At 44.0% G+C, this 23872-nt stretch overlaps 1 protein-coding gene across 1 annotated transcript in view; it reads right to left on the bottom strand.

Annotated features, from left to right (window-relative positions):
• piezo1 (piezo type mechanosensitive ion channel component 1 (Er blood group)) overlaps positions 1–23872 on the bottom strand; it is a 75598-nt gene that overhangs the window by 48922 nt on the left and 2804 nt on the right. The window contains exon 2 of the mRNA XM_084682222.1: positions 13580–13675. Coding sequence (XP_084538348.1) covers positions 13580–13675 — 96 coding nt within the window. The remainder of the gene's footprint in view (positions 1–13579; positions 13676–23872) is intronic.

Raw genomic sequence — 23872 nt, 5'->3', positions numbered from 1 at the left:
TTTTTATTAAACAAATTCAATTAACAGATTTATTTACAAAACATTAAACATTTTCAAAAATTTTCTTTGTTGTACATACAATTGAGTTAACTCAGTTACGCGATTTATGTGAATGAAATGTATGCACGCATGACGCAGGTGCCGAGTAGGTCGCGTGCTGGTAGCTCAAACAATAGGATCAAACGGACGTCATTTTGTAAAAATATTGCCTTAACTCTACAATACGTTGCAATATATTGTTCCACGATATATTGTTACACCCCTAGGAAGACATGTTCTTTCTCCAGCTGTGTCAGACCAGACCTGTCACAAGCTCTCTCTGGGCTCAAGATGTTTACATAACCACTAGGTGAAATATAGAGAAAGGCAGGACATATTAAATGGGACAGGTCAACTACCAGCACACCCACTAGGAGCCATATGTCATCCTGATTTACAGTGCCCACATAACTGCAACCCTAACCTGTACGTGAGCAGGTCTGGAAAGTACCTGCTTAGAGGGAGCTTGAGTTGTGTGTATACAAAATTAAACATTTCTAACACAGAGTACTGTACCTAGAGAACTTCACTTCAACATCACTCTTGCCCTCCCCCTCTCCCCTACTCTCTACATTACCCCCGTCCTGAAGGAAAATCAATCAATCAATTTTCCATCATCAACTCCGCTAGCTCTAACTGTGCTGTATTGTGTCCACATCAGTGCTACAGCATATCTGAGAGGTTCAGATTTAAGCTATGGATAACGTGTGGGGCGTCTGTAGAACCCATCACACTTAACCGGGAGACCATGGGGAGAAGAGATATACACTGCTCACGTTACAATGGTGGGTCACACGTCTCCACTGATGGCAATTGGAGATGAAGTGAAGGCCGGACAGAACCTAGAGATAAGTGCAGGTGTCAGAGCGATGATCTACGTTTGGGGGTCAGATGGCTAAGCGGTTAGGGAATCGGGCTATTAATCAGAAAGTTGCCCGTTCAAATGACGTTGTGTCCTTGGGCAAGGCACTTCACCCTACTTGCCACGGGGAATGTGCCTGTACTTACTGTAAGTTACTCTGGATAAGAGCATCTGCTAAATAAATATGTAAATAAGCTGTAGGAGGAACCCCAGAGTGCAGATATCTGTCTGCATTTGAACTGCTTAACCGTGTGCTACAGCTACAGTACTGTATGTGTGTGCATCGTGCTACATGGGAAAAAACATCTAAAAATACCATTCCTGTGCAGGCATATTACACTTACACCCACACACAGTTACACCCACACACTAACAGTACACACCTCTATTCATGCTATAATTGCCACCAGTCATGTTATTGGTCTCCAGTTCTGATGGCCCATCCGTAATGTTAAAGGGTCATTGATTGCAGAACCGAATTTACCTTGTCACAGTTGAATAACGACAGTTCAGTGTGTAAAATGGACATACAGTGAACCTCAAAGTCCATTGACACCTCTTTCCTATGTAAATCTCACAATTAAAAAATGTAGGTATAAAACAGTCGTTATGAAAAAACCCCCGATGTGACTCCACCGTTTTTGGCTCTGGTCTGTACCTTTGTCACGCCCCAAAATTTGCTGCGCGCTGCTCAGTGTTCTTCCACAGAAATACAAACAAGAACGTTTTTCTAGCATACCGTATTTCTTTGATTAAATGCCACCCTCGAATAAACGCCGCCTTTGAATAAACGCCGCCCCCAAAAATCTGAAAACGGTTATTTAATTGGTTAAATTAAATCACGGTAATTATTACAAGTTATTACATTAAGTAAATAACACGAGTATTATAATTCCCTCGGCACTGGCTTTCTTGCTACAGGTTTGAAGCTTCTTCTCCAAATCCACCGTGAAAACTAAACCCACAGTAGGCTATAACGAGAAAATAAGACCACATTAGCTTCTATGAACGTAAATTTAAATGCGCAGCATGTAAATAACCTTCACCAAAGTAAAATACAGACACAAAACAACATACCCCGTTGGCTGCATGCTGTACACAAGGGAATAGAGGTTTCCTTAGATCCTTAGCTAACATCCGATCAACAACCTTAAACTTTTATCGGAGCATTAAATTGTCAGTGCTTCGCTTGCTGAGGACTCTCACTCACAAGCGTTCCAAAAAGGCCTTCAAAATAAAGGCACTGTACTTTTACCAAATAAAGTCACTTAATAATATTGAATGCAAGTATTCTAAATTAGGACATTTGTTGAAAACAAATGATACATTATGTAATTGCGACAATTACATGTAGCCTACAATATTGCGAGGTAGCTGACTTCACCACTGGCAAATTCGCCTTTCATCGACCCCAAGTTTGCTTGCTACAGATCTGTTGCTGCTGCGTGCTTTCTGCACAGCTTTCTGTTTGAAAGCTGGAAGTGTAAGAATGTTTCGGCATGCTGCTTAAGATTTCTACACAACGCGCGGCTTCAATTTTATACTAGGCTTTGTGTTTGACCTCCTTGTCTATTCTTTGTTTGTCTATGGCCGTACTGCAGCTGCAATTCTCTAAATCTGTCTTACAAATTAAATGCTGCCCTCGAATAAACGCCGCCCTCAAATACACGCCGCACCAAAAATTATCATTGTGTAATAAACGCCGCGGCGTTTAATCGAAGAAATACGGTATTGAAAATGGACTGCGGTGGTAAATGCAGTTTTCCAGGCTGTACAGGGAATGCAGACACTTCTTCTTGAGTGATGTTTGTCTATGAGAAAATCCCTGTGCAGTTTGACCCTCAATTACACATTTGCTCGAACCATTTCACAGAGGACAGTTTTGAATGAAAACCTTGGACAATTTAAAGAAGGATTTGCTAAGCTGCTGTTGCTGAAAAGAGGTGCTGTTCCAACTGTATACTCATAAACAAAGCTGTAAGTATGATTTTGTGGCTAACAGTTAGCCTATTAGCAATGTTAACGACTCCTGTGTCTGGTAGAATGCTAAATACGTTTCTAAACGCAATCAGGACGCGCGATACGCACTTGTTTCCACCATAAATGGCCATTACACGTCTCACGCTCCCTCTAAATACAAAATCCCTGAATTCCGGGAGATTGTATAGCATTTGCGGGTGTCCGGGAGCTGCTATTGAAATGCGGAAGACTCCCAGAACTTCCGGGAGCCTTGGGATGTCTGCCATAGACATATATACACATCAAGAAGTGCACGAACCATAACTGAAACACTGTAGAACCATGAAATACCAACTTATTGCCATGTACCTTTTCCCGAAACACCCATCCAGACACATTGTAACAAACGCGAGCCAAGGACCAATGGGGCGTCTATGTGTACATGTCTATGGTGAAAACACCTAGACTGTAGGCATGTAAACTAGTTTAGCTTGCTAACGCAAGAGCATAGGTAGAATGTGTGATGATTTAGCCTAGTTCAGTGGTTCTCAAACTTTTCACACCCCGTACCACCTCAGAAAATATTTGACTCTCCAAGTACCACCATTCTGACCAACGTTAATATACAGTAGCGTATATCCTATTGGGCTCCAGACAAACTTTTTTTAGCAGGAGCACAGTAGCCCCTGACTGAAATTTTTTGGAGTGCAAGCAGATAATTTGGGGTACACCTTATATTGACCTGCAATGTAATTATTAATGTAGAGAGAGTACAATTTCTGGGGAAATTGTGGGGTGTGCTTGCGTCGGTTGCAGATGGGTCCGTTTTTTTTTTTACTAAAATTTTTACAACTGATATACAGCGACGCACCACACAAACTTGAGTTTAAATACATTATTTAATGTGACATGACGTACTGTACATGCAAGTCTAAGTTAAATGACTTAAATGTATGATGCATCGCTTTTCAAACAGTTCTCCTATACCACGACACGATACTTGCTGATTATAACAGCAAATACAGGCAGGGATACAGTAGCTAACAAAGCTAATGCTAAATAAGTATTTAGCTGCTCGGCTCCATGAGAAGGGCTCGTGAGACTGCTCACCAAAAGAATGAAGGGAAACCCACTGGTTTGCCAGATTAAGACATGTTCATAGGAACCTAGTGAAAAATTGCCTAAACTTTCAAGACTTATAGGTACCTAGCGAAAAATAGCCTCAACTTTCCAAGACTTTTAGCTATGGTACTAATGCTGAGGGCTCACTGATATCGCTGTACTAGGACGTCTTATCTATGTGTCGTTGCTAACGTGTGCTGATGTTGTGCACACCCAATAAATTCAAAATTTGTAGGTCGCACCTGCGTAAGTGCTTGTAAACAATGCTTGCGCTGTCTCAAAACTGGTCGCAAAATGCAACCATTTGGTCGCAGTCTAAAGCCCTGCCCTATTGAGCTACACAGTTCGCGCAGTAATCGTGGATGTTTGCATGAGCCACTACCCGAGAACTATCAGGTAGTTGCGCGGGACAACATTTATTTTTGAAAAATATTATAGGGAAAGCAAAACTTTTTAAAATTACATTTCAATTATATTGTGGTTAAGGTATTTAAATATTTATAAGATTCCTCCGCGTACCACTAGAATGGGGCACACGTACCACCAGTGGTACGCGTACCATAGTTTGTTTTAGTATAATTTTAGGAGTGCAAGCTAAAAATGTAGGAGCACACCTTATATTGACCTGCAATGCATTAATTAATGTAACGAGAGAGGGTACAAATCAGTGGCAATTTTAGATCCTTTTTAGGAGTGCTCAAGCACCCCTAAATTTAATCTCTAAAAATAATAATATATATTTTTATATTGTTTATTATAAACTGATGCTGGTAGTTCATGATGAACGGGACATCCATAGTTTTTTAATTCATTCAATATTTTGCATAATAATTCATAAATGTATTAATTGTTATCCAGTGAAATTAAGGATTTATATTAGCAATGGGGTTTACGTTTAGCGCTTTTGCAAGGCACTGTATTCATGTCACATTCTCATTGGGGGCTGAGTACCCCTAAAGGTCTGATCCTAGAATCGCCCCTGGTATCATTTCTGGGGAGTTGGAATTGTGGGGTGTGCCTGAGTCGGTTGCAGATGGATCCATCATTTTTACAACTGATCTACAGCGACGCACCATAAGCTTGAGTTTAATACATTATTTAATGTGACATTACGTACTGTACATGCAAGTCTTGGTTAAATGACTTAAATGTATGATGCACTTTTCGATCAGTCCTCCGACACCACAACACGATACTTCCTGAGTATAACAGCGCAACAGCTCAAACACAGCCAGGGATACAGTAGCAACGCTAGTGCTAAATAAGTATTTAGCTGCTAGGCTCCATGACGCCGGGTAAGAAGGGCTAGTGAAACGGCTCACCAAAATAACGAAGGGGAACCCACTTGTCTGGCAGATTAAGACATGGAACCTAGCGAAAAATAGCCAAAACTTTCCAAGACTTTTAGGTCGGATTATAGATACTAGGGATGTCACGAGAACCGATACTTACGATACCTTTCGATGCTAAAATAACAAAACACCGACCATGCCCATTTTTTTGAAGCACCGTAAGCACCGTGAGCGCCGATGCCAGATATTAGCATCGATGCTGCGCCTCTTCTGGAACTGTTGGGGGCAGTATTCAGGAGTGTTCCAGGCAACGTTTACGTTCAGAAAACCAAAATAGCAACTGCAGCTGCAGCGATCACCCCATCTCGACTTGTTTACAACATAAGCACAAAAAGTTGTGGTTGGAAATAGCCTACTCTGCGTTCGAGGCAGATGACCGTGGCGTTATAATTAATCTGCAGAAGCCACTATACAGAAGATGCTACCCTGTTCTTCAGATCAAGGAAGGTACTACTTCAAATTTAACTAAGCAACTGAAAGATCGTCATCCGGATTTGTTTAAAGAATTCAAGGTGAGCCGTTCCAGATGAGGCGCAGCACCGATGCTAACAACTGGCATTATACCAAATAAATCAATGTTCATTGTGGTCGCAGCGAAGTGTTCCAGCGCTCAATGGAACAGCTATTTGTAGGGTATCCGTGTGCTATCATAGTTGATGACATCATCATAGGAAGCAAGATAAACCTCAGGCTAAACCCTCTCAGGTGCAAGTTCTGCCTGGACCAGGTCTGTTATGGGTCACATATTCACAAAGGATGGCCTCAAGGCAGACCCCGCCAAAAAAGTGGCGATCACAAACATGCCAGTCCCTCAGGATGTCCTAGCCATGCAGCAATTTCTTGGCATGGTGAATTACCTCGGGAAGTTTATCCCAAACCTCAGCGATATCGCAGCACCTCACACACAAAGACGCTGTGTGGTGTTGGTTTCCACAGCATCAACAGGCGTTCGACCGTCTCAAGTCATGCTTATCCAGCTCGCCGGTTCTATCCTACTACGACGTAAGAAAACCAGTCACACTGACCTGTGAGGCGTCATGTTTCAGACTTGGTGCTGCATGTCTACAGGAAGGGAGACCCGTTGCCTATGCGTCTCGCACGCTCACAGACACAGAAACAAGATATGCTTAAATCGAAAAGGAGCTGTTGGCGTGGTGTTTGCGTGCGTCAAATTCAAGCATTACGTGTCCTTGAAGTCCACGGTCGTTGAAACTGACGACCAACCTCTCGTTACAATCCTGAAAAAGCCCATCCACACTGCTCCTGCCCGACTGCAAAGGATGTTACTACAGTTACAAGCCTATGACATCACACTGGTATACAAGAAGGGTAAGCACATGTACCTAGCTGATACCCTCTCACGAGCTCCAAATGGGACAATGTCACAAAGTCCAGCTACAGATGACACGTTTGAAGTGATGTCCGTTAGCTACATCTCAACTAACAGACTAGAGGAGCTCTGGACCCACACAGCACAGGATCAAGTGCAACAGACTCTCAGCACCGTCATCCACCGCGGATGGCCTGGCAAAAAACGCAGTGTCCACCCTTCCATTCGTCCGTTCTTCCCTCACAGAGACAAGTTGGTAGTGGATGATGGGATAGTTGATAAGGGCCACAGAACAGTCATTCCCCATTCTCTACACCGAGAATACATCAACATCTTACACTGAGGTCACCCAGGGCTGGAGTCAACCAATCGCAGAGCCAGGAGTACAGTCTTTTGGCTGACAATAAACAATGACATTGCAGAGGAGTTGTGTCGTGCTCCGTCTGCAATAGCACCAGACCACACCAGCAGAAGGAACCTCTACAACCACATACAGTTCCAGTCTTGCCATGGTCCACAGTGGCTACTGATATGTTTGAGTGGCACGGACAACAATACCAGGTGCTGGTAGACTCGTACTCAGGATGGTTTGAAATGGACCGTCAGCAGCTGTGATCACAAAGCTGAAAAGACACTTTTCTGTTCACGGTACGCCTCACACCTTCATCACAGACAATGCAAGGCAATACACATACCAACGTTTCACAGACTTTGCCAAGCAGTGGGACTTTATCCATGTTACCATCAGTATCCACAGTCGAACGGATTGGCAGAAAGGGCGGTCCGGAGTGCCAAACAACTGATGGAGAAATCTCACAGAGATGGGACTGACGTCTTCCTCAATCTGCTGAACATCAGGAATACTCCCCGTGACCAAGCATTGAGCTCACCCGCAGAACGTCTGATGTCATGACAGACGCGCTCAGCTCTTCTTGTCAGCACCAGACTGTTAGAGCCAGCCCCGAAAAACACAAACCAGGTCACTGCCCATCTCCAGAATAAAAGACTCACCCAAAAGCGGTACTACGATGCGTCAATCCGCCCACTACAGCCACTCGCAGAGGGAGCAAAGTTGTCAGGATGCAGACCATCAAAGGACACGACCGTCTGGGGACTGTGAAAGGAAGGAGCAAGGAACCACGCTCCTACATCATCGAGTCCGATGGAGGGACCTTCAGGAGAAATCGCCGTCATATCCTTCCTGTCGCTGGGCCACCAGTTGGACGACTGCAGGGCCGACCCCGGTTACACCTCAACGGTCCTTTAGCGAGCAGCAGAGGCCTGCAGCTCACTCTCTTATAGGGGCCCCACAAGGTACCTCGCTGTATGCGACACGCTCAGGTCGCATTTGCAGGCCAAATCCAAAGTACGAACAATGAACATTGAGTTATGAGCGAAAAAATAAAATAAAAAAATAAATAGAAAATGTATGTTTAGTTGAAGTGCTTAGCATATAACCATTGTTGTTAAGTAAATTTACAGCCACCACTTCGGGCACTGAGTTCACTGATGCACCTTGAAATGTTGTAATGAGTTCAGCGATGCACCTTGAAATGTTGTAATGTTTTGCAATGAGAGTATAAGTTGCTTAATTACCATTCAAGTATATTTAAAGATGGGTTTTTGAAACTGTTACACATTTTCATTTTGCCTAACCTTCCATCTGTTCTCTATAGAAGGCACAAACTAAAGAAAGGGGATGTAGATCCTTCTGGTGAATGATTAGGTTTGCACTCTGTATGCACGCTATGAGACACCGTACTCTGAAAAAGTGCACATGCGTGTTTTGGGTTTCAGGTTCGGTGTACACCTCTCCCGCCAAGTTCAATGTGGTTTTCTGGAGGTTTTATAAAACAAATAAAACCGGCTTATATTTAAAGTAAAGACTCCCACAGTTATTTCGACACACAAGTTTAACAGAAGTTATTGGTGGAGGGTTAAACAGTATCCTATAGCATTTTCGGTTTGGGTTTTGGCTGTTTGATGTGATCATCCACATGAATTATCAAACTTGTATTTGTATGTTTTTTGAATAGTCAACGTCATAGACATATGACAGTAACTATATCGGAAACTTTATTTTGTAATGTTTGGTGAGTTTCGGCACTTTTCAGTTAGAATTCGCCATGTTACAGAGCCAGACAAGACTTTGCGGACGGTCCGCACATTTTCACGTTTGCTCAAAAGTTTCTGTGACGGCCCGCACATTCTCACGTCAAGTCAATTTTTATACATCACACCGTGTGCGTGAAAACCAGCGTACGCAAGCTTTTGTGTGTACACAACATTTATACATGAGGCCCCTGGTCTGGTCTGCTTTATCTGTCAGATATCCTAGTCAACATACCTCTGAGGCCTATCTAAGCACATGGTTATCTTTCCAACCAGTCCTTGTCAACAGAGGCAGAAATCTGCCCCCGTAGGCTTTAGAGTCTGTGGTGACCACAAAAAAATAAATAACTGAAGCTGGCCTACTTACATTTAGCAGACACTCTTATCCAGAGCAACTTAAGTTCAGGGACATTCCCCCGAGGCAAGTAGGGGCCTTACCCAAGGACACAACGTCATTTGGCACGGCCAGGAATTGCACCAGCGACCTTCTGATTAATAGCCTGATTCCCTAACCACTCAGCCATCTGACCTCCCTACTTGAGGTATCACACACTCCCCCTCTCTCCATGCACACCGGCCCTTGCCTATGAAAGCCTGAGCGGAGAGGAGATTGCCACTACCGTAAGACTTTCCACTATAAGATTTTTCACTATAAACATTTTTTTAACAAGTCTGCATGTGAGTGCTACAGCACCCGACCAGGTCCCATTTGAGCTCTGAGGCAAGGAGCCAGGATGAGCTTTCTGAACACTGCCCGAGCCTCCATGGAAAGAAAAACATTGAGTTAAAGAGTAGGGTATTAGGTTTTATACTGAGCAGCTACAGGATTTTCACAGTTTGTCCAATCAGGTCATGGTGCAGTAAGGGGAGAATATATATTTTCTGAAGTTATTTAGACTGAAGTGAGATTAAATTACAGATACAATTTTTACAACTTGGAGACAGATTTTAATTTGGTTTGTTTTCTAAAGAGATGACTTGAGAACCAAAGGTTCCAGACACCGAAAACACTTCTGCAAGGGTAGCCTATCTTGATATAACATAAAATCTAATTCTATACCTTTAAGTCAATTGCACTGGTTTGCAAAAGAGACTTGTCTGAAAAGAGAACCCAGGACTAAACATGCTTATTTTTCCAGCACCTTGTAAACGTCTGGTTAAGCATAGCAAAGGTAAACACTGCCTGTTTTAGTGAGGGCAGACAGCCATATGACTGGCCACAACAGCCCAGGGAGCAGAGGGTGTGGCTGGGTTGAAAAGGCCAGTGTGTCCAGGCCTAACAACACCCAACAGAAATATGGAGCCACATATTCCTACTGTTGCATCTCTGATTCACACCAGTCTTCATGTGCTGTTTCAAAGAAGACGATTGCACAATCTTGAAATTCTTGTACTCCAAGGGCAGAAATTCTTAGGTCGGGTGATTATGTAAAACGGTACTAAACCCCCATTTTGCATTATGTTCAATTTGAGTTTCTTGTTCGGGTGGTTCTGAGTCCTGCTTGGTGCTTACAAGCATCGTCCAGCTGGGTCGGGGGAAACATTCTGTCATCTGCAGTGCAAGTGGGAGAGCAAGCTGTCCGGTATGTCAGAGGAGCGGTCTGGCATAACATGGCCATGTGGAATCCCTGTTCCTGTTCCAGAGCAGAGGGCACATTGCAGACACACCTCTGGGAGAAGCGATCTGGTCTGGAACACAACCACAAAGCACTAGCTCCCTGTCTCACATTCCTCAAATGCATCTGAAAAAAACAAACTGAAATAGACTGAGCAGTCTCACTTTTGCTTCAAACACATAGGTATCCCGCACTGGAACATACCTTTATCCAGTTGTAAACTGTCAACTGTACTTACAAACAAAGTGACAGTTGGGATTTGGTTTCTTTGAAAAGGGACACCAAATTACCTGGCTGTAATTCGACAAAAAGACAAAGAAAGCCTGCGAGAATGTGATCCTCCCTGTACCACAGCAGCAGTGCCTCAGGAAGGGATATGGTCGAGGAGATAGCAACCGTGAACAAACAGGAACAGATAATACAGCACCAATAGAGCTCAGTGAACACCCCCTGAATAAACCTTCCCAATCTCACACACAGCGTTTGGAAGACACAGGTGACACACACTCCCCAACACAGCTGCCGCCCTCCAGATAGACCTCTGCTCAATATTTGCACTTTTACTTATCAGCTCAGGTAAACTGCAGCCAGATTTAAATGGTGGCGAGTGACCCATTCAGTTTTCAATGGAAAAACTGTTTTTTGAAAAGGCTATATCAAACACGGTGGATCAGGTGATGTGTGTGTGCATGGAACGCTGAAGGAGAGCTGATAGGGTGACACAGTATCTGAGGATTATCAGTGTTTTCTTTGTCAGGGTTGTCTGTGGCCGTGATGACACAAATCTTCTAACCAGGGCTCGAAAGTCTGTTAGGTCCTGTCTGTTATGTATGGACTTATATCCTTAAATGATAACATTAGGGGCTGATTTCCTAGAGAAGGAAGGGTAGGTTTGTGTTCAAGGGCATGGGTGTTAGTGTAAAACCCAGGCTGATAGAGTGAGTGACTGGTGAGAGGCTCAGGGTGAGACCACGGGGGTTTCTATTCTACAGTGTGACACGCAGCCTTACAGTCTAGTGGAAGGATGGTCTAACCTTCCATTTAGTTCAGTCTTTGAGGATGCACTCATGGTTTCCCTGATCTTATAGAACACACACAGGTTCTAATCCACAGAGGAAACTGTGACTAGTAGAACCCCAAATTACCCAGATGGTTGATCCTGTTTGACGACAAACAGCTGGTGACACTAGATTTCCATGGAAAGGGAGAAGATGTTTCTCCTACATCTCCTAGACCTCTCCCTTCATCCTTCTCTCCAATCCACCTTCTTTCGGTTCAGACCCCCATCCCATCTGTCTCATACATGCATTTTCTCTGCCTCCCAGGCCAAGAAAAGTGCTGATTATTTGAGGTAGGGAACAAACAAGCTGGTTCCTATTAAACCTGTTCATCAAAATAACTAATAATACAATTTATTAATTTCCACCCGAGATATTAGATCTCCCCCTTCTAATACAAACATCTCACCATTGACACACTTTAACATACATCACTCGTAGCTTATCACTGTCTCAGAGAGAGACAAACAGAGAGAGAGAAACAGCTGGCCTCAGTTTATTGTTAGAATTGAAAAACCTTTCATCAGGGCGGAAAACCGAACAAAGAAAGAGAAGTTCGAGAATTCCAATTTTTTATTATCTTTAATGAGCGTGGTTCCTGTACTGTGTTTAGTTTTCAGAGGCAGGAAAAGTCTCTGATTGGCTACAGGCCTTATCACATCCCTCTCCAACCATACAGGAAGTGGATAGAGCTCATTGGAGCTCTGGAGCGTGAATACGTTGATAAATTGAACAAATAACCCTCAAGGGGGTACGTTTGGGCAGTGGCGTGTGTGAATGTGTGTACCAGCGTGTATGTTTTTGGTTGTCTCCATTTATGCCCCCTACTTGTGTCATCGTGTGGTTCCAGAAGGTTAATATTGTTTGGTGTTCATTCCGCCGCCATAGACAATGCAACACGGACGTTAGACAGGATTAAAGAAGCAAGTTAAAAGCCTGTCTAAATAAAAGGAATATTTGAATAGTGTAAATCAAGAGGAGGAGATTATTACATGATCCCGCTTAGGCCAGGGAAGCATGTCCTTACGGCAAGGCTGCACAGTGGATTTCTGGGTTTGAATCCCACATCCCCTTTAGATTCTAAGCACTGTTTGGAAGACACTTTGGATAAAAGAGTGTGCTAAATGAATACATTTGTATTTATTTATAGTAAAAAAACACACAATAATACTATTTTGATATAATGTTAACTGATCCCTACATCAGCACGTGTTTTAGAGACTATTCAAGCTAAAACAAAAAACATACATAGTCTCAGTGTAGTTTTCCCATTCAAACGTCCATTTTTCCAGTTGTGTGTAAAGTGTTGATCTTCAAATTAAACTTATGGTTTGTATTTCTGCAACCACTCTGACAGGTCTGTTGGAGAACACCTTGATATGAATTTTATGACACTAAAGGGATTCTGGCAGGTCAATAAAGCATGACCACTGGCCAGTGATGGGAGTTGGAAAACAGCAGAACATGTTGAGAAATAAGTCCCTTAAGATATGGCTTCTCAACAGGGGAGTGATACAGTAATGACTCCTGGCTTGGAGGCTAGTTCCATGGCAACGATCTCTGTATAATCCTGATGAAATCCCTGTCTCACTGCCATAACCCGATACTGACCATTAAACATAACACTTTCCACATGACTATCAGAACAAAGCTAAAACACATAACTACCACTATCCACCCATCCTTAAATTAGTTATATGCTTATGTCCTACCTACTTTGCTCATTTGAGATCATACATAAAGTAATACATATAAATAGATTGAACTGCCTCATTGTGGGTGGGCTTGCTTGGACAATTCTCTCTCTGGCAGTCAGAACACAGGTCAGGTATGTTGTTCAGGATGGGTGGTACGATGTTGCTTAACAGGGACAAGGGAAAGCTTAGTAGCTTCTTCCCAAAAGGGACTGCAATCCTCATGTCTGCTTGGGTCATTGTTTTAAGTACATTTTATTCCTCTGTCCAGAGAATGTACACAAAACACTTACATTGTTTGCTTACCAACCAACACAACAGATAGGTGTAGAGACAGACAGCCAAACTACCATCTAGCTAGCTAGTAAACCAGTTAGCCAGCAACTTCAGAGAGCCAGACAACCCAGACAAACAAGATTGTGTAGTTGATCTTACCTCTGAGTGTGTGTTTGTTGGGCCAGAGGAACCAGGGCAGTAATAAGAGGTAGAGCAGGTAGACCAGGGACAGGGCATTGTAGCGAAACAGGCAGGCTGGGGAAACAAACAGAGACCACAGTTAGTGGCAACCACAGTTAGTGGCAGAGAGAGAACACTGTTTCAGTCAAACACCATATTCACTATTATACCAGACTTCAACAGATCCTAGTAAAGATATACCAGATACAATATGTGGTCAGGGGAGAGTGACTGGGTCCAGTACAGCCCAGGGGAACCCAGTCAAAGAAGATACAATGTGTAGTACAGTAACAGTACCCCATGACTGGAGCTAGGCCCACAGGGTGTCGCTCCCTCTCGGCCCGCCCCACTGGCATGTCTGCTACAGATCTATAATTACCAGAGCCTGAATGGAGGAACAAAGACACGCTTTGTCCCGTGAGTGAGAGTAATCTAGCTAGGTAGTGTGAGGGGTTGTCTGGAAAGCATTTGCATTACCCCTGGGTTAATTGTGGGCGGGAAAGGAGTATCCCACTGTGATACATCAAACAGTTCCCTTTCTCTTTTTCGTGGACATTGACGGAAAAATCCAAGATCCTAAAACACTAGCCATGGGAGGACTATGACCAGTGCCCAAGTGCGATTCTAGGATTAGACCTTTAGGTGTGCTCAGCAACCAATTAGAATGTGACATGAATACATTGCCTTGCAAAAGTACTAAACCCCCTTGCTAATAATAGGCATGCAAACAGGTCAGGGGTAAAAAAGGTGAGAAGGATACGGTGAACCCCCGACCCTCTAGGGTCTGTATTAAACTTAAGTTAAACACATTAATCTGGTGCACTTTACGAGAAAAATTAAGAGGCTAGATCTATGTAGAATATGTGCTCTTGTAAACAATGTCATGTTCTTTTAACCATAAAGAAATGTTTTGTATAGCATACATCATAAAAACACTTAACAAACGGGATTACCTGTGTTGAACTACTTAAAAAGCAAAAGTCAAAAGCATCACTTACTGTAAAGCTAACACACATCCAATAGACATAATTTTTTATATTGTATTAAAATGATTTCTACTAGATGATGTAAGATGGGCCTGTAAACCTCTCCCCACTCTGCCTCTGATTGGCTTTGAGGTTTAGACATTAGGAGTGACAATTGATTCCAGAGCCGGTTGTAAGGTTGGGAAGCATGGGTAAAATGCTGTGTTGGCCACGGCCATGACCTTGAGCACCCTTAAAAAGGGTCTAAAATCGCCACTGCCAGGGCCCCTCTTTCGCTGTGTCTGTGTCAGTAGAGAGCTCACTAGATCTACTAATGACTGGGTTCTATGATCTCATCTGGGGATCCCTTAGAGGGATTTGTTTGGCCTGATCCTGGCTGCTGATTGGCTGACAGCCTGGGGAGACAGGGGAGCCACTGTTATGACTCAGTAAACTCATTGCCGTGGTAACGCCTGAAATAATGAAGTAATAGACGTGACATGAGCATGTGTGAAACACTAACGGGCTGCAGAAGAAGCAGACTTTCATTCTCTCTTCCCATTGTGTTCACTGGTTTAAAATGACGGATTATTACAAAACCACTATTGTGGTGCAAACACACCCAGACAGATGCAACCAGCTGTTTGTAAAATTAGGTAGAACGATTACCAACCGCTTATCTTGATGACACAGGTTATTACTTATTACTCTCACATATACCCTCGTACACCGACATGTCCTGCACTATCTCACTGTCTAAGCTATGACCTTTGAACTATCTGAGGTCAACCTATCCCCCCCAGGCAGCAGGGAGGGACTAACAGTAAACAGCAGTGGACCCTGGTTGAACAAATCAAGCCCCTGCTGTGCTTATCACTGCTGCTGCTTTATGGCTCCTCACTGTTGTGATCAAAACATTCCACTATTGCAACTTGTAAGACCCCCTTTCAAATGAACAGGCTCTGGTTTTCTAAATGTTTCTATGAGGGGGTGTGTATGTGTGGGTGTGTCTCTGTACATCAAACATACCCATAAAACACCAGTAACAAGACAGAAAGAAATGGGTTTTTGAATTGAAGAGAAAAGCTGTCTCTACAAATGATTTCAGTCTCTATGGCTGTGTCTACTACCGCACACTTGTGCACTTCGAGCACTGGCTTTCAGTGCTTAGGGCGCTTACACTCACAAAACCAGCAGAATTCAGTGCACTGAAAGTACCCGGATGGCGAACAGCAAATGGTCCAAAAAAACAGTGTACAACAATGGACACTACTCGCCCTAAACAGACGCCATCTTGGCTACATTGCGGAAGAGGAGGAGCACTTTCGCCAGCTTTTTCCACGTGGGGTGGAGAAGCGCGTTCATTTTGACAGGTTTCGCGGCTGTCGCGAGCAGATTTGCGTCCGTCACTTCCCGCCAAGTGTTCAATTTGAGACAGCACTACTCAGCGACGGAGTGCACTACAGATATATGTGCACTGTATTGCAGTGCACTGTATTACAGTGTACTTCGTAAAGTGTGCGGCAGTAGACACAGCCTATCACCCTGTCTCTTTTGCTACAGCCTCTCACACCATGCATCAGATGGATTCAGGAAATTATGGTAATTCAGATTTGGAAAAACCAACAGCATGCCGCAGAGCTGGGGCTGTGACGCACCTCTACGGAACACACTCTGTGTGTGTGTGTTTGTGTGTGTCCGAATGGTCTATGTAGAGGTGGCATTCATACTTCACATCCAACTGAATTCAGTTTCAACCTCTAATTTGTCCTGAAGGAATGTACTCAAAATGTTCACCCAACACCCTACTGTACATCTTCTGATCCTTTTCTGGAATCCTTTTCTGGAAACAAACATTAACTGACATTGAGTGGACACGTCCTTGCACCGTGAACATTTCTCAGCAAACCTCCTCCTCATCCTTGGTTTTCTCCTCCTCCACTGAACAGAGACATGATGTGTTTCCCATCATGCCTCCCTGTGTTTTACAAAGCCGGTGTTGACTGAGGGCGGAGACCAGTTTCCCTTATATGTAGCTAGTTACAACCAGTTACAGGCCTATAAGAAGCAGGGAACTTCTGTCAACAAATGTTTTTTCGAGACACAGGGCTGATGTTGGGCTGATTTGAGCAAAAAATTGTCCAATTGGTAAAACGTTGTCTAGTGAAGGTAATAACGTTTACGTTTCTTAGCCTGGTTTTCCATCTTTATATTGTCTCAAATTAGCTTTCGATCTGTCAGTGTCACTGTTGTGTATAAGCGGCACTAGGGCTGCATACGTTCATTTGGAATTGTCCACCGGAGCTTTAGCTAGCTGACTAACGTTGCGTTCTCTCCTGCTGTGTTCAGTGACTCAATTCATTAAGCTGTAGCTAAATCTATGTAAACAGAGCTCCTGGGTAACTTACCAGAAAATATAAAAAATTGAAACCATCATTTACCGAGGCCAGGAGTGCTGTACGCGTACCTGCCCGCAGTTCACTGAATATGAATACCACCCCCCCCCCCCCCCCCCCCCAACAATTTCTCGTGGAATCTACACGATTCACGTAGGTCACCTATTTTGGTTTCAAAAAGGCGAATTTCGCCGAAAGGTGAGGGATTTTCATGTCTGTAAGACTGGTTACACTTTCCCCAACCTGCTCCTTCATCTTATCTGACAATCATTTTAACTGCTGTTAAGATTACACTTGTGGCTTCAGGCTTCCTTTCTCTCCTTTCTCTCTCAGACAACATGACCCACTGACATAATAAAAGCCAGTGGCAGACTTAGATGGGATCTGTCCACCCTGCTGTGCAGAGGCGTGTCAGCTCAGCATGTAGAGCCAAGAGTCTGTGTATCAGATGGGCAGAGAGCCAAACCCCAGGCACCTCACCCTGCTTACCCCACATTAGCGCCACTCAGCACTTCTCAACTCCACCAGTTGAGGGGTAAGACAGCAGCTATTGCACAACTTGATGAAACACTTGAGGAACTTCGCATGCCTCCAGCGGGATATGGAAACTCCTTGAAAAGTGAGCAGAATCACCACAAGACAACATAACGTATTTTGAAAGTTCAGAGTTACACTTCAGTCAACAGAAAGTCCTCGAAAAAGACTATCAGTCTTAGAGATAGAGAAGAATGCTTAGAAGAAGTCAGACCACCAAACGCTGTAACAGAAAATCAACCAAGAGACCCTGTGATTGCTGGTGTTTACTAGCCACGACTCATGTTCTAGTTTCAGATGCATGCTATGGCTTAGGCTTCTATTGGCTAAGGACAAGCAGCGACCGTAGAGAGAGGGAACATAGGCCAGCCAGCTTAGAGCAGCGGCATTAAAGCAGATGGGAAACGACAAATAACCTCTAGCTGGAGAAAAGGGGGAATGGAGGGATTGGAAGGGAGACGGAAAACATGAGAAATGGGGAGAACAGTCATCAGGTCAGGTCTAGGTGAACGAAAGCTTCCTGCCCACTGGAAATTGTACACACACTTGCTCCCTCTATCTCCCCCTTTGTTTAACCATTTAGTCCTGGTGACAATCAGGAAAAGTCTTCAAACCTCCCTCCTCAGAGCCTCCAGAGGCCCAGCATTGGTCCGCATACTGACCTCACTCTACAAGTATGTAAGCTGTATGTATGGGTCAGAGACAGAGGATGACAGAGGGAGGAAGGAAAGGGGAGGGAGAGAATGAAAAAAAGGTGGAAGGCATAAGAAAGAGTAGGGAGAAAAAGAAGGAAGTGGGAGGGGACACGAGAATAGTAAGAAAGAGGGGGGGAGTGCTGTGGGATCAGTCATCAACCAGGTGGGAGAAAGGGTGGAGAGACAGGGCAGAGAGGAAAAAGGAGGAGAAAGATTTGGGAGTTGTATAGGGGTCTGTGAGACAATTAGTCAGTCAGTACTCCATCAGGGATCAGGGAAACCAAGAGTTTGCAAGTAATACTGCACTAAAACTGGATTAAAACTGACATGACTACAGCTCTCTTTTATTCACCATGTACACACATACACTGAGACTATCACAAATGGCATTCACACCGACAGCATATCAGCACCTTATTACATACCTAGAGACAGTGTGTCATTTAATATTCATTAACCACATTCAAGCTATATTAGAGACCCAAACCTACCATCTAAAAAGTCAGCCTGGCAGAGAGAGCCAGATTAAGCCCCAGGGGCCTATGCTGGTGTCTACTCTCCTTGCAAACACCACTATTGGCTGGACCTGGAGAGAGAAAGAGAGAGAGAGAGACAGAGAGAGAGAGAGAGAGGAACCATGGCTGCTTGAAGTGATTATGAGTTTAACTGTGCGTTTAAACAGGACAGGGCCTCTACTTTGACACATGCCGTAATCAGATAACTTCCCGACTTTATGAGACTAGTAAAGCTAATGGACAATCAGTCAGTATGGACACAAGCCTTTGAGACCGTTTGAATCAGCCACTACCATGGCCACATCCACAGCTTTTGGGTCAACACCATTATACATCCCCCCCCATACACACACCCCTACACACCTTCCCACAGTTCTGAGATGGGAGACCTGAAACGAGGCATCTCACTGTGTGCTTGCAGTTAGGGGATGATAAGCTTTTTCTTCAACTAACCCAGACCCCCCCCCCCCCCCACACACACACACACACGCACACACTAGACGTAGAGTTATTATAACAAGTGCTTAGGAGATGTGGTTCCAAAAGCATGTCATTCATGTATGATCCCTTGGACAATGGGAGGCCTAAACACACACAGCCAGACAAAACCACCCTGCCACAACACAGCGCAAGGCTGTGCGGTGCCCTGTCTCTGTGAAAGACATCCTACCACAGGAATGACAACAGACGCAAGTGCCGTTGAGAACGTGTGTGTGTAAATAAGACAAGCTGTAACTCAAGCCCTCCTGGTTAGGGAAAGTACACAGTCACCTCACTTCCTTAAACCAACAAGCACTTCATCTTCAGAAGCAGTGTTTCTAACAAATGAGCTGGCATGGAATGAGATTTTCTGTTGTCAAGTCGTTTTCTATTCACATTATTTAAATTCTCACTTCCTCTTTAGGGTTCTTTTGAAACTAGGAGGACTGATATAATACTGAGGGAGGAAGAAGATGGTGAATCACACTCTTTGTTCACTGTGCAGATACAGACAAAAAGATTACATAGAATAAAATAATTATTATAATTATGAATAAAAGATTATTGAGTCATTCCGACATATATATGCACTTTCACTATGCTGTAACTGTGAGTACCCTTTAGTATTTCCTCGACCATAGTTGTAGGGTCGAGTACGCTCCACCCACACTTCTCTGCCACCCTTCAGAGAGAAAACAGGCCACAGACATGTGCATGCTGGTGATAACAGAACCATGTTCTCACTGCAGATCTACTCTCTCCACCTCCAACAACAACCACTGCGCAAGACTTACTGCATCTCTTCTTAGTCACAGTCCACAACAAAGTCCATAGCATTAAGCGTGACGCGCAAAATAGGGAGGCTGCAGTAAAATGTCAACATCTGTTGTACATACATACTTGGCCAATAATGCTGATTCAAAATATGATATGGCTTTTGTGAGTGCAACATTTTGTATTTCAGAAAATTACTGTCCTCACATAATACTGCAGCAGAGAGACAGAGAGAGAGAGAGAGAGAGAGAGAGAGAGAGAGAGAGAGAGAGAGAGAGAGAGAGAGAGAGAGAGAGAGAGAGAGAGAGAGAGAGAGAGAGAGAGAGAGAGAGAGAGAGAGAGAGAGAGAGAGAGAGAGAGAGAGAGAGAGAGAGAGAGAGAGAGAGAGAGAGAGAGAGAGAGAGAGAGAGAGAGAGAGAGAGAGAGCTGAGGGGAGGAGTTTTGGTTGTTTCAATGATAATCCACTCTTTCTCCACGCTTAGCCAAGATTGGGGCGGGCTGTGTTTCATCATCATCATTTATTTTTTGTTTGGCCATTTACCATGGAAACAGGAGTGGGAAGCTGCCACGTTCTGGGCAGCTGCCTGAGGTTGAGAAAGCGAGAGAGAGAGCGAGAGGGAGGGAGGTGAGAGGTAAAATTAGAGATAGACAGATTTGACAGAAGTAGAGTGAGGCATGAAGTTCATTGCATACCGAAAGGGACAGTGTAATCTTGTTACCAGAACAAACTAGAAATACAGACTATGAGGCTTGTCAGGGCAAGTGAGACAGAGGAATGCTTACGGCAAAAGGGAGAATGTAACACACAGCCTCGCAGGTCTGATTGCCAACTCTCACTAGGCCAAAAATTCCAGGAAAGGCTGCCATAATGACCTAGACACAGTTGAGATGGGATGGTACCTTTGAAGTGAAAAATGTTAACTAAACTTTGCAACAAATATCTTTCTTCTTACATACAGAGATACAGAAACCTCCTTATGGAAATATGACTAGTGAGGCACATGGCATTGAAGTCGCTGTTGGATTTTTGACCTGAACGTCAAGGTCATCATTTGGGTCAATCATTTTCTGATTGAAACGCAATTTGGGGGTCGAGGTATTTTCAACTGAGAAACCAAGGTCTCCGCCACCTCTATAAATAGCCTCGTGGTATTTGACTGGCTGAGAGGGATTGTGCCTAGTGTGTTGAGAAACACAAGAAGAAGACAGGTGGAGGTGAGCCTCTGTTTGGTGCCTGTAGACCACTGGACTAGCAGACCATCTCACCTCTTAGATTTAATCTATACGCAATGTTTCTCCCTGAGAAACAACTGAGAAAACATACCTACCCTCCCCTTGAAGCAGAGAGCACTGATGAGTTCTGCTGAGAACGCAGTAAGATGAGGGCTATTCCCTGGCTGTGATCAAGCCAGCCTCAGTCTCAGCTCCAGCCCCTGGATCAGCACCTCTAAAAGCGCCTTGGTGGGAACGCAACAGGTGTGGCGTCCCACAACGCTCCTTGTTAAAATGTTGTTAAGTGTTTGTGTATGTGCTGGTGAGCCAGCTCTGGAGACCTGCTATCTGGTTACTGGTAGGCCCGCAAGCGTAGAATGAGGACAAATGTCTGTTTAATGACCTGAGCCTACATCTGGATTAGGTTGTTTGGTACCCTGAGACACATAAGAGCCTCACAAACACCTGTCCCTGTATGACTGTATGGATGGAGGGATGATGTTAACATGACACAACTTGTGTTTGGCCCTATCATTATTTACTCTTGATAAACACTGTCAGTCACTGGCCTATAAACCCACACTCAAACACAAAGTAAGCCTATTGATCAACTGCTAAAACATTGATCATCAACTAGCAGTCATCGACACACTTTTCACTGTGCCCATCAGAGCCCATCCAGTTCTCTATAACTAAATTAATCCCAGAAGATCAACTTTGACCATTGGAAATTAGTATAGATTAAGGTCAGTAGACTTGAATGATCTATGTTAAACACAGCCAAAGTCATTATCACTGGGAGTGCTCAGATGACTTTGTTCATAGGTGTGAACGACCTACAGTCACAGTCAGAGATCTCAACAGAACCTGGAGATGATTAAGGGCAGTTCATGAGTGGTTTAGGTTTTCATCATGTGATATATTAAATGTAAATGTGTGACTGGAAAGGTCCCTCCTTTTCTCTCCCTGTGGTATGCACTTCAGAGCAGCATTTCCTCTGCCTATATTTAATTTTTACAAAGACCAGCAGCAGCCAGGCCAACTTGACTTCCCAGAAGGCAGCTGAGTGGGAGTGCTCTAAGAGTCAGGCTTAGCCCTACAAACACCACCACACAACCATGATTATAGTTGACACTGGAGTCTGGGTCAGGCCATGACTTTAACTTCCTATAGACACACTGACAGAGAGGGCTTTGCCCTAAAAAAGGGAATCCTGAGTTTACAGTACTGAATAGAACAATGTTATATGAATACTATAATGTGTGTGTGTTTACCAAGACAAAATAGATATGAGAAGGAGAAGAGGGGATAAGAGCCAGAGAAAGTGATGAGATGATGGATGAGGTCCAACTAAGGTATTGTACACATGTGAACCCAGGGAGGCCATGCGCAATGAGAGTCAGTCAGTCTGTCAGTCCATCTACTCCCCCATAGCTCTGGCTCCTGGCACAACCTAGTAAGTTGAGCCTATCACAGGCTCTTAGCAAAACTTTGTATCACAAAAGCTCCTCACTGAAACACGGTTTCACTCACATCACATGACCTCACATGGGTTTCCCCCGTTGGTCTTTGTTGTGACTACAGCTCTGTAAGACGCTGATAACAGTCCCAAGTATGAGTCAAAGTCAGGCGCATCTGCTGCTCTCATCACGCCCCTCAGACACAGAGACAGGCGTTCTGTGCATATGTGTGTGTCTTTTTGAGTTGACAGCATAAGGGAGACAGGAACACTGAAGTTTTATGCTCATCCCAGGCATGTGCATCTGGTCTGACAAGTATACAGACTAATCAGTAGGCCTACTGTGTCTAACCCGGGCAGGCAGCAGTAACGGCAGAAGCCTATTATAAACAATCATCTGTTCCAATGTCACAATCTGTATCTCAGAAAAGTGTGAAAGTCCATGACATAATAAGCAGGTTGTTCCTACAACTCTACACACTATGGACCCACACACTACGAAGATACACTTATCTGTACCAAACTCCTGATTGAGACCACCAAGGTGTGGTCAATTCTCCCTTAAGGACATTGCTAAGCAACAGAAGAAAAATACACATCACATGGCTGTCAGTTGAGTACCTAGAATCGCAATGGCTGTAAAAGACACCTCATGTCTTACAGAGAATTGAGTTTCTTTCCATTGTTGGTGGAACGAATGGGAAAACTGCTGAGCTCACCCCGCTGGACCTATTTCCTGTTTTTGTGGAAAGTAAATGGTGCTAGAGGACACAGCCGCTGGTCTTTACATGACTGGGCTGTGTCCAGGGCATACTAAAACAAACGCCCTGCTATGGATTGCAAACTCAATGTGTTGTGGTAAAGTTAATTTTTGGTAGCTTTCTAGCCCATTTGCTCCTGTAAACAGATGGCCTCTAGTGGGTAGTTGATAATGCAAGACTAGTGCCGACGCAAGGATGGAGGCTAGTCCAGCCCTGGTCACAAGGGCTGTGGTTACGGTACTCTCACATACAGGGGGCATTTCAGACCGAGCTGTGAATGCTAGCCTGGCCATGAGCTAGCATGGGCCAAGGGCTGCTGCTGACTCACATATCATGCACACAAACACCAACACATACAGCAGGTATAGCCCTAAACACACCCTTTCTTGTCTTGCAAAACCATTGAGAATGTCTTATAAAACTCAAACACAGCACACACAATGTGTTTCCTAAAAATCTCATCCCTAGTCTATCTTTCAGT

The sequence above is a fragment of the Hypomesus nipponensis genome, chromosome 19, assembly GCF_054491055.1.
Source record: "Hypomesus nipponensis isolate SF chromosome 19, ASM5449105v1, whole genome shotgun sequence".
NCBI lineage: Eukaryota > Metazoa > Chordata > Actinopteri > Osmeriformes > Osmeridae > Hypomesus > Hypomesus nipponensis.
Note: the sequence above shows the minus strand (reverse complement) of the source record. Positions and strands in the feature narration are given on the sequence as shown.